Below are 16390 nucleotides of genomic sequence, written 5' to 3'. Positions count from 1 at the left end.
TTGTCTGTATCGTCTAAAGAAAGAAAGAAAGAAAGAAAGAAAGAAAGAAAGAAAGAAAGAAAGAAAGGAAGGAGAGCGCTGGTCTCTAGTTTGAGTCGCTCAGTGGTTAGACAAATTTTTTTAAAAATGGCTTGTTGTGTCTTATTTTATACACGACTGACCCCTTGTGGTGAAATGACATCATATATCAATTTTAATGCAGGTGCCGCACAGTCTTTGGTACGTACAGCGGAAATGGGAATCAGACTCCTATCGCACAGCAGTGTGATCCAGTCCAGGTTTTACTGCTACCAGCTTGATCAGCCCCCAGTGTGTCTAGCTAACAAGCTCAGGTGTGTCTTATTATTAAACTCCTAGTGAAACCAGGACTGGATCACACTGCTGTGCAGCGGGAGTCTGATTCCCAGCCCTGTAGATAGACTTTGGTTGAAGGAGGTTTGTAGCTGATTTTATAGTGAAGAGAGCTACAGGATATTGTTGGGAACTGTGGGATATTTAGACAGAGAGATCAGGGAGGGGAATCAGACTCCTATTGCACAGCAGTGTGATCCAGTCCAGGTTTTACTGCTCCCAGCTTGATCAGCCCCCAGTGTGTCTAGCTAACAAGCTCAGGTGTGTCTGATTATTAAACTCCTAGTGAAACCAGGACATTTGTTTTTTTCAGTTACCTCTCCTCCAATTTGCATGTGGCCTTCCCACAGCAACCGGCTCACCGATCAGGAATAACCGCTACTGCCGGCAGAATACCGTATTTGCATCCCCTGATTTGCGTGTGATTCCTCAAATGAAACGCTACCACAGTTAACTTTCAAAATAAAGTTTGACAACACAGTAACCCTTTATCAACGTGTATTAAAGCACAGTGGAGGCTAAAGAGAAGCATTGTAAAGCACAGAGAGGTCTGGTAAAGCATAGGGAAGCATTGTAAAGCGCAGAGAGGTCTGGTAAAGCATAGGGAAGCATTGTAAAGCACAGAGAGGTCTGGTAAAGCATAGGGAAGCATTGTAAAGCACAGAGAGGTCTGGTAAAGCAGAGGGAAGCATTGTAAAGCACAGAGAGGTCTGGTAAAGCATAGGGAAGCATTGTAAAGCACAGAGAGGTCTGGTAAAGCATAGGGAAGCATTGTAAAGCACAGGGAGGTCTGGTAAAGCATAGGGAAGCATTGTGAAGCACAGAGAGGTCTGGTAAAGCAGAGGGAAGCATTGTAAAGCACAGAGAGGTCTGGTAAAGCATAGGGAAGCATTGTAAAGCACAGAGAGGTCTGGTAAAGCATAGGGAAGCATTGTAAAGCACAGAGAGGTCTGGTAAAGCATAGGGAAGCATTGTAAAGCACAGAGAGGTCTGGTAAAGCATAGGGAAGCATTGTAAAGCACAGAGAGGTCTGGTAAAGCATAGGGAAGCATTGTAAAGCACAGAGAGGTGTGGTAAAGCACAGGGAAGCATTGTAAAGCACAGAGAGGTCTGGTAAAGCATAGGGAAGCATTGTAAAGCACAGAGAGGTCTGGTAAAGCATAGGGAAGCATTGTAAAGCACAGAGAGGTCTGGTAAACAGCGTTATTAAGCACTTTTGAAAGGAGGAGGGGCTTCTTGGGAAATGACAAGCGCTCGAATGTGGAAGTCGACATCGCTACCAAAACGCACACACCTTTTCTCTCTAAACGATTTCATTTTGTAGTTTTTTTTAAAAAATATAGTCTACATAGTCCTGTTTTTTTGTATTTATTTTTAATTTGTAACACACGCCAAGATGCAAGCGATTAAATGCGTTGTGGTAGGAGACGGGTAAGTTAGTTATTTATTTATTTTTAAAATCTAAAGTCTTTACCCTCTTTCCTCGGTCGTTTATGATTAATAATACGGCTTCGGACGCGGCGTTTTGAAAAGCTGTTGGAAGCCACGCTTCGGTGCGGAGCGGCGGCAAATGTTTTTTTTTTTTTTAAAACAGAAACTATTCGTAGTTTGAAATGTTGTTGTTGTTTTTTAGGTAAGTTTCGCGCAAACTTTACGCATTTCACTGACAGACTCTTCCGCCTTCCTGTATATCAGCGTACCGTAGAAGCCAGATTTCGACAGAGGAAAAGTCTAACGTGAACTGTTAAAACAGATACTGCAATATGTGAAACTATAGTTATTTATATAATATAATACCTTATAAAAGTATCCTATAGTAAAAGCATAGCGAAGTGTGATAAAGTGCTTTACTAGATCTCTCTAGTGCTTTACAATGCTTCCCTATGCTTTACCAGACCTCTCTGTGCTTTACAATGCTTCCCTATGCTTTACCAGACCTCTCTGTGCTTTACAATGCTTCCCTATGCTTTACCGTACCTCTCTGTGCTTTACAATGCTTCCTTATGCTTTACCAGACCTCTCTGTGCTTTACAATGCTTCCCTATGCTTTACCAGACCTCTCTGTGCTTTACAATGCTCCCCTGTGCTTTACCAGACCTCTCTGTGCTTTACAATGCTTCCTTATGCTTTACCAGACCTCTCTGTGCTTTACAATGCTTCCCTATGCTTTACCAGACCTCTCTGTGCTTTACAATGCTTCCCTATGCTTTACCACACCTCTCTGTGCTCTACAATGCTGCCCTATGCTTTACCAGACGTCTCTGTGCTTTACAATGCTTCCCTATGCTTTACCAGACCTCTCTGTGCTTTACAATGCTTCCCTATGCTTTACCACACCTCTCTGTGCTTTACAATGCTTCCCTATGCTTTACCAGACCTCTCTGTGCTTTACAATGCTTCCCTATGCTTTACCACACCTCTCTGTGCTTTACAATGCTTCCCTATGCTTTACCAGACCTCTCTGTGCTTTACAATGCTTCCCTATGCTTTACCAGACCTCTCTGTGCTTTACAATGCTTCCCTATGCTTTACCAGACCTCTCTGTGCTTTACAATGCTTCCCTATGCTTTACCAGACCTCTCTGTGCTTTACAATGCTTCCCTATGCTTTACCAGACCTCTCTGTGCTTTACAATGCTTCCCTATGCTTTACCAGACCTCTCTGTGCTTTACAATGCTTCCCTATGCTTTACCAGACCTCTGTGCTTTACAATGCTTCCCAATGCTTTACCAGACCTCTCTGTGCTTTACAATGCTTCCCTATGCTTTACCACACCTCTCTGTGCTTTACAATGCTTCCCTATGCTTTACCAGACCTCTCTGTGCTTTACAATGCTTCCCTGTGCTTTACCAGACCTCTCTGTGCTTTACAATGCTTCCCTATGCTTTACCAGACCTCTCTGTGCTTTACAATGCTTCCCTATGCTTTACCAGACCTCTCTGTGCTTTACAATGCTTCCCTATGCTTTACCAGACCTCTCTGTGCTTTACAATGCTTCCCAATGCTTTACCAGACCTCTCTGTGTGCTTTACAATGCTTCCCTATGCTTTACCAGACCTCTCTGTGCTTTACAATGCTTCCCTATGCTTTACATGCACCAGAATGTTTTATTCTTTTTACAAGATGTCTTCCTCATGTTATAGAATGTCACCCGGATGTCAGTTAGTTTTGTAACATCCTTTTGCAAAACCACACTGTCCTAGCCTCACCTTGGTGTGTGCGAGTGTGTGCGAGTGTGTGTGTGTGTGTGTGCGTGTGCGTGTGTGTGTGTGTGTGTGTGTGTGTTTAAAAGTTTACAAAGTGAAGCATTGAGACTTAACTATGCAGCTACAATGGGGTGAGGCTGGTAGAATGGGACCACAGTGTGCTAACTATACCCTCAATGATCTTCAATGGCAGACAGACAGACAGCGGCACTGCAATGGCTCTGTATTACACTGAGGGGCAATGGTAGCACAAGTATAGGGCAGCTACAATGGGGTGAGGCTGGTAGAATGGGACCACAGTGTGAAACTTGCCACTGGGGCCCCAGGTTGAAATTTGCAGTCATTTGATCTGCAGTCGCTCGCCTGTTTTGCACTTCGAATGAACGCACGGATATCACGATCCTGGAGTATGCGTCTCCGCCCGCTAATGTCCTTTGCTGATGATGTCATTCCCTCGGAGTTCCATGACGACATCACCTTAGACACCGCTGCTCGTGAAACATCAGCAAGTTGAGCTGTCTGGGTGACTGAAGCTCCTGCCAAACGCGCCCCAACAATCACCCCTCTTTCAAAGTCACTGAGGTCTCCTCCTGCAGCCATGCTAGACAGAATTAGAGGCAACCAGGCCTGTCCAGCATTTTTATGCATGCCCCTAAGCATGCTGGGATGTTATTTGCTTAATTAACGCATGAGCCACACCTGTGTGGAAGCCCTCGCTTTCAATATAATCGCTGTCACTCATTTACAGAAGTGTTTCCATTTTTTGGTCCTGTTCCTGCAGGTGGTCTAAAAGCACAACATGTTTTTTTTTTTGGTTTTTTAAAATCGCTTGCTAGTTTGCTGAAAACACGTGTTTCTTTCGAAACTGCCCGTTCGAAATGAAGGGAAGTCCGACAAAAAAAAACAACAAAATCCTACAAGGATATTCTGAGCTATCCTTATACTTTTGAATTGGTTTCTGTTCCCCCCCCCCCCCCCCCGTTGGGTTAGTATTTTTGTGTTTTTAATAAAACAGACAGAAAATACGTTGTTCTGAAAGCTTTGATGTTTCAGAGTCCTTTCACAAGAGGAAGCTTGTGGCTGCTATCTGCAAATCTGAGTGAGAAAACACACAAGACGCTTCACTTTACGTTGTCAGTCTATTGCAGCAGCTTCCTGGTTAAAGTTCATTTGGAAACAGTGGTTCCTCAATTTAATTAAATATTAAAAGCCGTTGACAAATCCTAACCAGTACAGTATAGGGCAGCTGCAATGGGGTGAGGCTGGTAGAATGGGACCACAGTGTGCTAACTATACCCTCAATGATCTTCAATGGCAGACAGACAGACAGCGGCACTGCAATGGCTCTGTATTACACTGAGGGGCAATGGTAGCACAAGTATAGGGCAGCTACAATGGGGTGAGGCTGGTAGAATGGGACCACAGTGTGCTAACTATACCCTCAATGATCTTCAATGGCAGACAGACAGACAGCGGCACTGCAATGGCTCTGTATTACACTGAGGGGGCAATGGTAGCACAAGTATAGGGCAGCTACAATGGGGTGAGGCTGGTAGAATGGGACCACAGTGTGCTAACTATACCCTCAATGATCTTCAATGGCAGACAGACAGACAGCGGCGCTGCAATGGCTCTGTATTACACTGAGGGGCAATGGTAGCACAAGTATAGGGCAGCTACAATGGGGTGAGGCTGGTAGAATGGGACCACAGTGTGCTAACTATACCCTCAATGATCTTCAATGGCAGACAGACAGACAGCGGCACTGCAATGGCTCTGTATTACACTGAGGGGCAATGGTAGCACAAGTATAGGGCAGCTACAATGGGGTGAGGCTGGTAGAATGGGACCACAGTGTGCTAACTATACCCTCAATGATCTTCAATGACAGACAGACAGACAGCGGCACTGCAATGGCTCTGTATTACACTGAGGGGCAATGGTAGCACAAGTATAGGGCAGCTACAATGGGGTGAGGCTGGTAGAATGGGACCACAGTGTGCTAACTATACCCTCAATGATCTTCAATGGCAGACAGTCTGACCAGGGCGTTTCAAGGTGGTGATATTGCGTTTCGAGATAAGCATTATTCTAGGTAAACAAATAAATGGTTCACTAATTAAATACAAAACAGGAACTTGAACTCCGGTCTCAAAATAGAAACGCTCAACGCGTCATACATTATAAATGAGACTGTTTAAACGATGTGTTTTTAGACGTTCATCGTGTCCTACATCGCGTATCGTTATTTGTTTTTATTAAAATTACAAGACAACGTTTTTTTTTTTGTTTGTTTGTTTTATAGTTCATATTTAGTTTAAAATAATATTGTGGTGTCCGTATCAAATTATATTCCGTAATTTTTTTCAACCAAAAAAAACCAAACAAAATTATTATTATTATTATTATTATTATTATTATTATTATTATTATTATTATTATTATTATTATTATTTAGCCTTTATAAAAACTGAAAACCGAAAATGTTGCCTATTCTTACGTACAATTTCAGTTGATAATTATTAAAAACGAAAAATAATAATAAAAAAAACATAATTATAATATAATAAAAACCGCATCTCTTTGTTTATATGTGTGTGTGTGTGTCTCAGTGCCCCGCATCTCCATAGCAACGTCTTTTAGAACAGTCTTCCGGTCAGTTTAACGTTGGGAAATCGGTTATAATAATAATAATAATAATAATAATAATAATAATAATAATAATAATAATAATAATTACTTGGGACTAAGGAATATGAAAAAAAATAAGTTATTTTACCCTAGCTGTCCCGACACTTGCTGTTGTATAATAAACTAATTATTATTTAGCCACGAAGTCTGACTGAAAACATACAAAAGTCACAAAGCTAGAAACGTAACGTTAATATCTTTCCAGTCTGTCGCTTATTTTGTCAAATTTAACCGACACTTGTCGAAGTCCGTGTGACGTGTTATCGCATTGCAAGCTCGCTTGTGGTCGAGCGAGTGTGACTGAAATTTTTATTTTTTTTCTTGACAAGTCAGAGCTCATTCACTTTCAATGTGGAAGCTGCCGTGCAAGAATGTGCCTTAGTCTTTGTAACGCTGTTGACTTTTCATACAGGTTTAGCAAGGAAGGTTTTTAACAATTTACAAACCCGTTCTACCAGCCTCACCCCATTGTAGCTGCCCTATACTTGTGCTACCATTGCCCCTCAGTGTAATACAGAGCCATTGCAGTGCCGCTGTCTGTCTGTCTGCCATTGAAGATCATTGAGGGTATAGTTAGCACACTGTGGTCCCATTCTACCAGCCTCACCCCATTGTAGCTGCCCTATACTTGTGCTACCATTGCCCCTCAGTGTAATACAGAGCCATTGCAGTGCCGCTGTCTGTCTGTCTGCCATTGAAGATCATTGAGGGTATAGTTAGCACACTGTGGTCCCATTCTACCAGCCTCACCCCATTGTAGCTGCCCTATACTTGTGCTACCATTGCCCCTCAGTGTAATACAGAGCCATTGCAGTGCTGCTGTCTGTCTGTCTGCCATTGAAGATCATTGAGGGTATAGTTAGCACACTGCGGTCCCATTCTACCAGCCTCACCCCATTGTAGCTGCCCTATACTTGTGCTACCATTGCCCCCTCAGTGTAATACAGAGCCATTGCAGTGCCGCTGTCTGTCTGTCTGCCATTGAAGATCATGGAGGGTATAGTTAGCACACTGTGGTCCCATTCTACCAGCCTCACCCCATTGTAGCTGCCCTATACTTGTGCTACCATTGCCCCCTCAGTGTAATACAGAGCCATTGCAGTGCCGCTGTCTGTCTGTCTGCCATTGAAGATCATTTATATTCAGCTTGTGCAGAATGGCTCACAATGTATGTAGGCGAGAAACAGGAAACTCAATCTAGGTTTCGCAACGGAAAGCAAAACCCCAGCACTGGTTCCCGAAAACCATGTGACCCGGCCTGTTGCCATGGTAACCCAGGTCAGGGCTGCTTTGGTATTTAGAGTGAAAAACCAAACACTGCGATATTTCAATTGTCAATAGCACAGCATGGGGCTGATTCACCTGCTATAGCACTGTCAATAGCACAGCATGGGGCTGATTCACCTGCTATAGCACTGTCAATAGCACAGCATGGGACTGATTCACCTGCTATAGCACTGTCAATAGCACAGCATGGGACTGATTCACCTGCTATAGCACTGTCAATAGCACAGCATGGGACTGATTCAACTGCTATAGCACTGTCAATAGCACAGCATGGGACTGATTCACCTGCTATAGCACTGTCAATAGCACAGCATGGGACTGATTCACCTGCTATAGCACTGTCAGTAGCACAGCATGGGACTGATTCACCTGCCATAGCACTGTCAATAGCACAGCATGCGACTGATTCACCTGCTATAGCACTGTCAATAGCACAGCATGCGACTGATTCACCTGCTATAGCACTGTCAATAGCACACCATGGGGCTGATTCACCTGCTATAGCACTGTCAATAGCACAGCATGGGACTGATTCACCTGCTATAGCACTGTCAATAGCACAGCATGGGACTGATTCACCTGCTATAGCACTGTCAATAGCACAGCATGGGACTGATTCACCTGCTATAGCACTGTCAATAGCACAGCATGGGACTGATTCACCTGCTATAGCACTGTCAATAGCACATCATGGGACTGATTCACCTGCTATAGCACTGTCAATAGCACAGCATGGGACTGATTCACCTGCCATAGCACTGTCAATAGCACAGCATGGGACTGATTCACCTGCTATAGCACTGTCAATAGCACAGCATGGGACTGATTCACCTGCTATAGCACTGTCAATAGCACAGCATGGGACTGATTCACCTGCTATAGCACTGTCAATAGCACAGCATGGGGCTGATTCACCTGCCATAGCACTGTCAATAGCACAGCATGGGACTGATTCACCTGCTATAGCACTGTCAATAGCACAGCATGGGACTGATTCACCTGCCATAGCACTGTCACTACATCAATGTAATGGACACCAATGTATTTGTGATCTCTCTGATAATATTGTGCTTGTTTGTTTGCAGAGCTGTGGGGAAAACCTGTCTGCTGATCAGCTACACAACAAACGCCTTCCCAGGGGAATACATCCCTACTGTGTAAGTACCGCTGTGGAAGGCAGTGGGGTTTGAGGAGCTCAGTGGTTAGATAAAGAAAGCGCTGGGCTGCAGTGTGGAAGGCAGTGGGTTTGAGGAGCTCAGTGGTTAGATAAAGAAAGCGCTGGGCTGCAGTGTGGAAGGCAGTGGGGTTTGAGGAGCTCAGTGGTTAGATAAAGAAAGCGCTGGGCTGCAGTGTGGAAGGCAGTGGGGTTTGAGGAGCTCAGTGGTTAGATAAAGAAAGCGCTGGGCTGCAGTGTGGAAGGCAGTGGGGTTTGAGGAGCTCAGTGGTTAGATAAAGAAAGCGCTGGGCTGCAGTGTGGAAGGCAGTGGGTTTGAGGAGCTCAGTGCTGTAACCCAGCCCGCTGTCTCCTCTCCTCTCTCTCAGGTTTGATAATTACTCTGCCAATGTGATGGTGGACAGCAAGCCGGTGAATCTGGGGCTCTGGGATACAGCCGGGCAGGAGGACTACGACAGGCTACGGCCTCTCTCGTACCCGCAGACGGTAGGAGACTACAACTCCCAGAATACACTGCCTGACGCAGACATCTTATAAGACTACAGCTCCCAGAAAACACTGCGACACAAAAATATTAAGACTGACTACAGCTCCCAGAATGCACTGCAACGTGCACTGCTACAAACTGGCTACAGCTCCCAGAATACACTGCATCCACTGCTATAACAAACCGACTACAGCTCCCAGAATACACTGCAACATGTACTTTTAACAAAGTGACTGCAGCTCCCAGAATACACTGCAACATGTACTTTTAACAAAGTGACTGCAGCTCCCAGAATACACTGCAACATGTACTTTTAACAAAGTGACTGCAGCTCCCAGAATACACTGCAACATGCACTGCTAACAAACAGACTACAGCTCCCAGAATACACTGCAACATGTACTTTTAACAGTGACTGCAACTCCCAGAATACACTGCAACATGAACTTTTAACAGTGACTGCAGCTCCCAGAATACACTGCAACATGCACTGCTAACAAACCGACTACAGCTCCCAGAATACACTGCAACATGTACTTCTAACAAACCGACTGCAGCTCCCAGAATACACTGCAACATGTACTTTTAACAAAGTGACTGCAGCTCCCAGAATACACTGCAACATAAAAATATGAACAGACTGACTTACAGCTCCCAGAATGCACTGCCACACACACACACACACACACACACACACACAGACACACACACACACACACACCCACACACACACACACAGTGCTGATCATGTGATCCGGTCTCTTCCACTTCCCGTCACGCTCTCGTTTCTTCAACCCCTCGTTTTTGTTCTTTCTCGTTTCTCCTCCAGGATGTCTTCCTCATCTGCTTCTCGCTGGTCAGCCCCGCCTCGTACGAGAACGTCCGAGCCAAGGTAAGGAAGAGCCACCGCGTTGACAGTCCAGTTTGTTTGCATTCCCCAGCGATAGTTTTTCAGCTGCAGGAACACAAGCTTCCTCCTGCCTTGAAAACTGCTTGAAAACGACATGTGTGTCCCTCTGTAAAACCAACAGCACAGAATAGCATAGACTAGCATAGCATAGACTAGCATAGCATAGACTAGCATAGCATAGACTAGCATAGCATAGACTAGCATAGACTAGCATAGCATAGACTAGCATAGACTATCATAGACTAGCATAGGATAGACTAGCATAGCATAGACTAGCATAGACTAGCATAGGATAGACTAGCATAGCATAGACTAGCATAGACTAGCATAGGATAGACTAGCATAGGATAGACTAGCATAGGATAGACTAGCATAGCATAGACTATCATAGCATAGACTATCATAGCATAGACTAGCATAGACTAGCATAGGATAGACTAGCATAGGATAGACTAGCATAGGATAGACTAGCATAGCATAGACTAGCATAGGATAGACTAGCATAGCATAGACTAGCATAGACTATCATAGACTAGCATAGGATAGACTAGCATAGCATAGACTAGCATAGACTAGCATAGGATAGACTAGCATAGCATAGACTAGCATAGACTAGCATAGGATAGACTAGCATAGGATAGACTAGCATAGGATAGACTAGCATAGCATAGACTATCATAGCATAGACTATCATAGCATAGACTAGCATAGCATAGACTAGCATAGACTAGCATAGGATAGACTAGCATAGTATAGACTATCATAGCATAGCATAGACTAGCATAGCCTATAATAGCATAGACTAGCATAGCATAGACTAGCATAGCATAGACTAGCATAGCATAGACTATCATAGCATAGACTAGCATAGACTAGCATAGACTAGCATAGACTAGCATAGCATAGGATAGACTAGCATAGCATAGACTAGCATAGACTAGCATAGACTAGCATAGCATAGACTAGCATAGACTAGCATAGCATAGACTAGCATAGACTAGCATAGCATAGACTAGCATAGCATAGCATAGACTAGCATAGCATAGACTAGCATAGACTAGCACAGCATAGACTAGCATAGCATAGGATAGACTAGCATAGCATAGACTAGCATAGCATAGACTAGCATAGCATAGGATAGACTAGCATAGCATAGACTAGCATAGACTAGCATAGACTAGCATAGCATAGGATAGACTAGCATAGCATAGACTAGCATAGACTAGCATAGCATAGACTAGCATAGACTAGCATAGCATAGCCTAGCATAGCATAGACTAGCATAGACTAGCATAGCATAGACTAGCATAGCATAGACTAGCATAGACTAGCATAGCATAGACTAGCATAGACTATCATAGCATAGACTAGCATAGCATAGACTAGCATAGCATAGACTAGCATAGACTAGCATAGGATAGACTAGCATAGCATAGACTATCATAGCATAGACTAGCATAGACTAGCATAGCATAGACTATCATATCATAGACTAGCATAGCATAGACTATCATAGCATAGACTAGCATAGACTAGCATAGGATAGACTAGCATAGCATAGCATAGACTAGCATAGCCTATCATAGCATAGACTAGCATAGCATAGACTAGCATAGCATAGACTAGCATAGCATAGACTATCATAGCATAGACTAGCATAGACTAGCATAGACTAGCATAGCATAGGATAGACTAGCATAGCATAGACTAGCATAGACTAGCATAGACTAGCATAGCATAGACTAGCATAGACTAGCATAGCATAGCCTAGCATAGCATAGACTAGCATAGACTAGCATATCATAGACTAGCATAGCATAGACTAGCATAGACTAGCATAGCATAGACTAGCATAGACTAGCATAGCATAGACTAGCATAGCATAGACTAGCATAGACTAGCATAGGATAGACTAGCATAGCATAGACTAGCATAGACTAGCATAGCCTATCATAGCATAGACTAGCATAGCATAGACTAGCATAGCATAGACTAGCATAGCATAGACTATCATAGCATAGACTAGCATAGCATAGACTAGCATAGCATAGACTAGCATAGACTAGCATAGACTAGCATAGCATAGGATAGACTAGCATAGCATAGACTAGCATAGACTAGCATAGACTAGCATAGCATAGACTAGCATAGACTAGCATAGCATAGCCTAGCATAGACTAGCATAGCATAGACTAGCATAGCATAGACTAGCATAGACTAGCATAGCATAGACTAGCATAGACTATCATAGCATAGACTAGCATAGCATAGACTAGCATAGACTAGCATAGGATAGACTAGCATAGCATAGACTATCATAGCATAGACTAGCATAGACTAGCATAGCATAGACTATCATATCATAGACTAGCATAGCATAGACTATCATAGCATAGACTAGCATAGACTAGCATAGCATAGACTAGCATAGCATAGACTAGCATAGTATAGACTATCATAGCATAGCATAGACTAGCATAGCCTATCATAGCATAGACTAGCATAGCATAGACTAGCATAGCATAGACTAGCATAGCATAGACTATCATAGCATAGACTAGCATAGCATAGACTAGCATAGCATAGACTAGCATAGACTAGCATAGACTAGCATAGCATAGGATAGACTAGCATAGCATAGACTAGCATAGACTAGCATAGACTAGCATAGCATAGACTAGCATAGACTAGCATAGCATAGCCTAGCATAGCATAGACTAGCATAGACTAGCATAGCATAGACTAGCATAGCATAGACTAGCATAGACTAGCATAGCATAGACTAGCATAGACTAGCATAGCATAGACTAGCATAGCATAGACTAGCATAGACTAGCATAGGATAGACTAGCATAGCATAGACTATCATAGCATAGACTAGCATAGACTAGCATAGCATAGACTATCATATCATAGACTAGCATAGCATAGACTATCATAGCATAGACTAGCATAGACTAGCATAGGATAGACTAGCATAGTATAGACTATCATAGCATAGCATAGACTAGCATAGCCTATCATAGCATAGACTAGCATAGCATAGACTAGCATAGCATAGACTAGCATAGCATAGACTAGCATAGCATAGACTAGCATAGACTAGCATAGACTAGCATAGCATAGGATAGACTAGCATAGCATAGACTAGCATAGACTAGCATAGCATAGCATAGACTAGCATAGCATAGCATAGACTAGCATAGCATAGCATAGACTAGCATAGCATAGACTAGCATAGCATAGCATAGACTAGCATAGACTAGCATAGCATAGACTAGCATAGCATAGACTAGCATAGACTAGCACAGCATAGACTAGCATAGACTAGCATAGCATAGACTAGCATAGCATAGGATAGACTAGCATAGCATAGACTAGCATAGACTAGCATAGACTAGCATAGCATAGACTATCATAGCATAGACTAGCATAGCATAGACTAGCATAGCATAGGATAGACTAGCATAGCATAGACTAGCATAGACTAGCATAGACTAGCATAGCATAGGATAGACTAGCATAGCATAGACTAGCATAGACTAGCATAGACTAGCATAGCATAGACTAGCATAGACTAGCATAGCATAGACTAGCATAGACTAGCATAGCATAGACTAGCATAGCATAGCCTAGCATAGCATAGACTAGCATAGACTAGCATAGCATAGACTAGCATAGACTATCATAGCATAGACTATCATAGACTAGCATAGCATAGCCTAGCATAGCATAGACTAGCATAGACTAGCATAGCATAGACTAGCATAGCATAGCCTAGCATAGCATAGACTAGCATAGACTAGCATAGCATAGACTAGCATAGCATAGACTAGCATAGACTAGCATAGCATAGACTAGCATAGCATAGACTATCATAGACTAGCATAGCATAGACTAGCATAGCATAGACTAGCATAGACTAGCATAGCATAGACTATCATAGCATAGACTAGCATAGCATAGACTATCATAGACTAGCATAGCATAGACTAGCATAGCATAGACTAGCATAGACTAGCATAGCATAGACTAGCATAGCATAGACTAGCATAGACTAGCATAGCATAGACTAGCATAGCATAGACTAGCATAGCATAGACTAGCATAGCATAGACTATCATAGACTAGCATAGCATAGACTAGCATAGCATAGACTAGCATAGACTAGCATAGCATAGACTAGCATAGCATAGACTAGCATAGCATAGACTATCATAGCATAGACTAGCATAGACTAGCATAGCATAGACTAGCATAGCATAGCATAGACTATCATAGCATAGACTAGCATAGCATAGACTAGCACAGACTAGCATATCATAGACTAGCATAGCATAGACTATCATAGCATAGACTATCATAGCATAGACTAGCATAGACTAGCATATCATAGACTAGCATAGCATAGACTAGCATAGTATAGACTATCATAGCATAGACTAGCATAGCATAGACTAGCATAGCATAGACTAGCATAGCATAGACTAGCATAGGATAGACTATCATAGCATAGACTAGCATAGACTAGCATAGCATAGACTAGCATAGCATAGCATAGACTATCATAGCATAGACTAGCACAGACTAGCATATCATAGACTAGCATAGCATAGACTAGCATAGCATAGACTAGCATAGCATAGACTATCATAGCATAGACTAGCATATCATAGACTAGCATAGCATAGACTAGCATAGCATAGACTAGCATAGACTATCATAGCATAGACTATCATAGCATAGACTAGCATAGACTAGCATAGCATAGACTAGCATAGACTAGCATAGACTAACATAGACTAGCATAGCATAGACTAGCATAGCATAGACTAGCATAGCATAGACTATCATAGCATAGACTATCATAGACTAGCATAGCATAGCATAGACTAGCATAGGATAGACTAGCATAGACTAGCATAGCATAGACTAGCATAGCATAGACTAGCATAGACTAGCATAGCATAGACTAGCATAGCATAGACTAGCATAGACTAGACTAGCATAGCATAGACTAGCATAGACCAGAATATAATATTATAGTTTTTCTTGTCCTGCTTGCATCAGCAGTGCTAGGAGGTTATAAAACGACATCTTCCAGCTCTGTGACAGTAATTCAACTAAACCCAGAAATGTCACTCTCTTCTTTATCTTCCCAGTCCTGCTTTAGTTAGGACACACAGAGTGCGTCCATCGAGTGTGTTTAAATTGACTAGAGGCAGAGTTTAACTGCAGTCTTCCACCGCCTTCACTGTCATCAGAAACAGGCCTCGTTGTCTCCCCAGTTTGTTTATATGACCTGTGTTTGGCTAGACGGTGCTACCTCTAATAGAAACACACTTTGACTGCCTATATTATACAGTGAGGGGAGCGCAGGGGTCCCCCAGGGTCTCCCCTATCATTGAGCAGCTAAGAAAAATTATAATAAAGTCCAGTCTATTGATCTCAATGTAATTCAATCCAGTCTAGTCTAGTGATCTCAATGTAATTCAATCCAGTCTAGTGATCTCAATGTAATTCAATCCAGTCTAGTGATCTCAATGTAATTCAATCCAGTCTAGTCTAGTGATCTCAATGTAATTCAATCCAGTCCAGTCTAGTGATCTCAATGTAATTCAATGCAGTCTAGTCTAGTGATCTCAATGTAATTCAATCCAGTCTAGTCTAGTGATCTCAATGTAATTCAATCCAGTCCAGTCTAGTGATCTCAATGTAATTCAATGCAGTCTAGTCTAGTGATCTCAATGTAATTCAATCCAGTCTAGTCTAGTGATCTCAATGTAATTCAATTCAATCCAGTCTAGTGCTCTCAATGTAATTCAATCCAGTCTAGTCTAGTGATCTCAATGTAATTCAATCCAGTCCAGTCTAGTGATCTCAATGTAATTCAATCCAGTCTAGTCTAGTGATCTCAATGTAATTCAATTCAGTCTAGTCTAGTGATCTCAATGTAATTCAGTTCAGTCTAGTCTAGTGATCTCAATGTAATTCAATCCAGTCTAGTCTAGTGATCTCAATGTAATTCAATCCAGTCTAGTCTAGTGATCTCAATGTAATTCAATCCAGTCTAGTCTAGTGATCTCAATGTAATTCAATCCAGTCCAGTCTAGTGATCTCAATGTAATTCAATCCAGTCCAGTCTAGTCTAGTGATCTCAATGTAATTCAATCCAGTCTAGTCTAGTGATCTCAATGTAATTCAATCCAGTCTAGTCTAGTGATCTCAATGTAATTCAATCCAGTCTAGTCTAGTGATCTCAATGTAATTCAATCCAGTCTAGT

The 16390-nt window shown here is 42.5% G+C and overlaps 1 protein-coding gene across 1 annotated transcript in view; it reads left to right on the top strand.

The window, feature by feature from the left end:
• Positions 1 to 1597: 1597 nt before the first annotated feature.
• The window catches only part of LOC117432597 (ras-related C3 botulinum toxin substrate 2), a 16910-nt gene continuing 2117 nt past the window's right edge, over positions 1598 to 16390 (top strand). Inside the window, exons 1-4 of the mRNA XM_059019853.1 lie at positions 1598 to 1782; positions 8621 to 8692; positions 9078 to 9195; positions 10026 to 10088. Coding sequence (XP_058875836.1) covers positions 1748 to 1782; positions 8621 to 8692; positions 9078 to 9195; positions 10026 to 10088 — 288 coding nt within the window. The 5' untranslated portion in view covers positions 1598 to 1747. The remainder of the gene's footprint in view (positions 1783 to 8620; positions 8693 to 9077; positions 9196 to 10025; positions 10089 to 16390) is intronic.

The sequence above is a fragment of the Acipenser ruthenus genome, unplaced genomic scaffold (assembly GCF_902713425.1).
Source record: "Acipenser ruthenus unplaced genomic scaffold, fAciRut3.2 maternal haplotype, whole genome shotgun sequence".
NCBI lineage: Eukaryota > Metazoa > Chordata > Actinopteri > Acipenseriformes > Acipenseridae > Acipenser > Acipenser ruthenus.
Note: the sequence above shows the minus strand (reverse complement) of the source record. Positions and strands in the feature narration are given on the sequence as shown.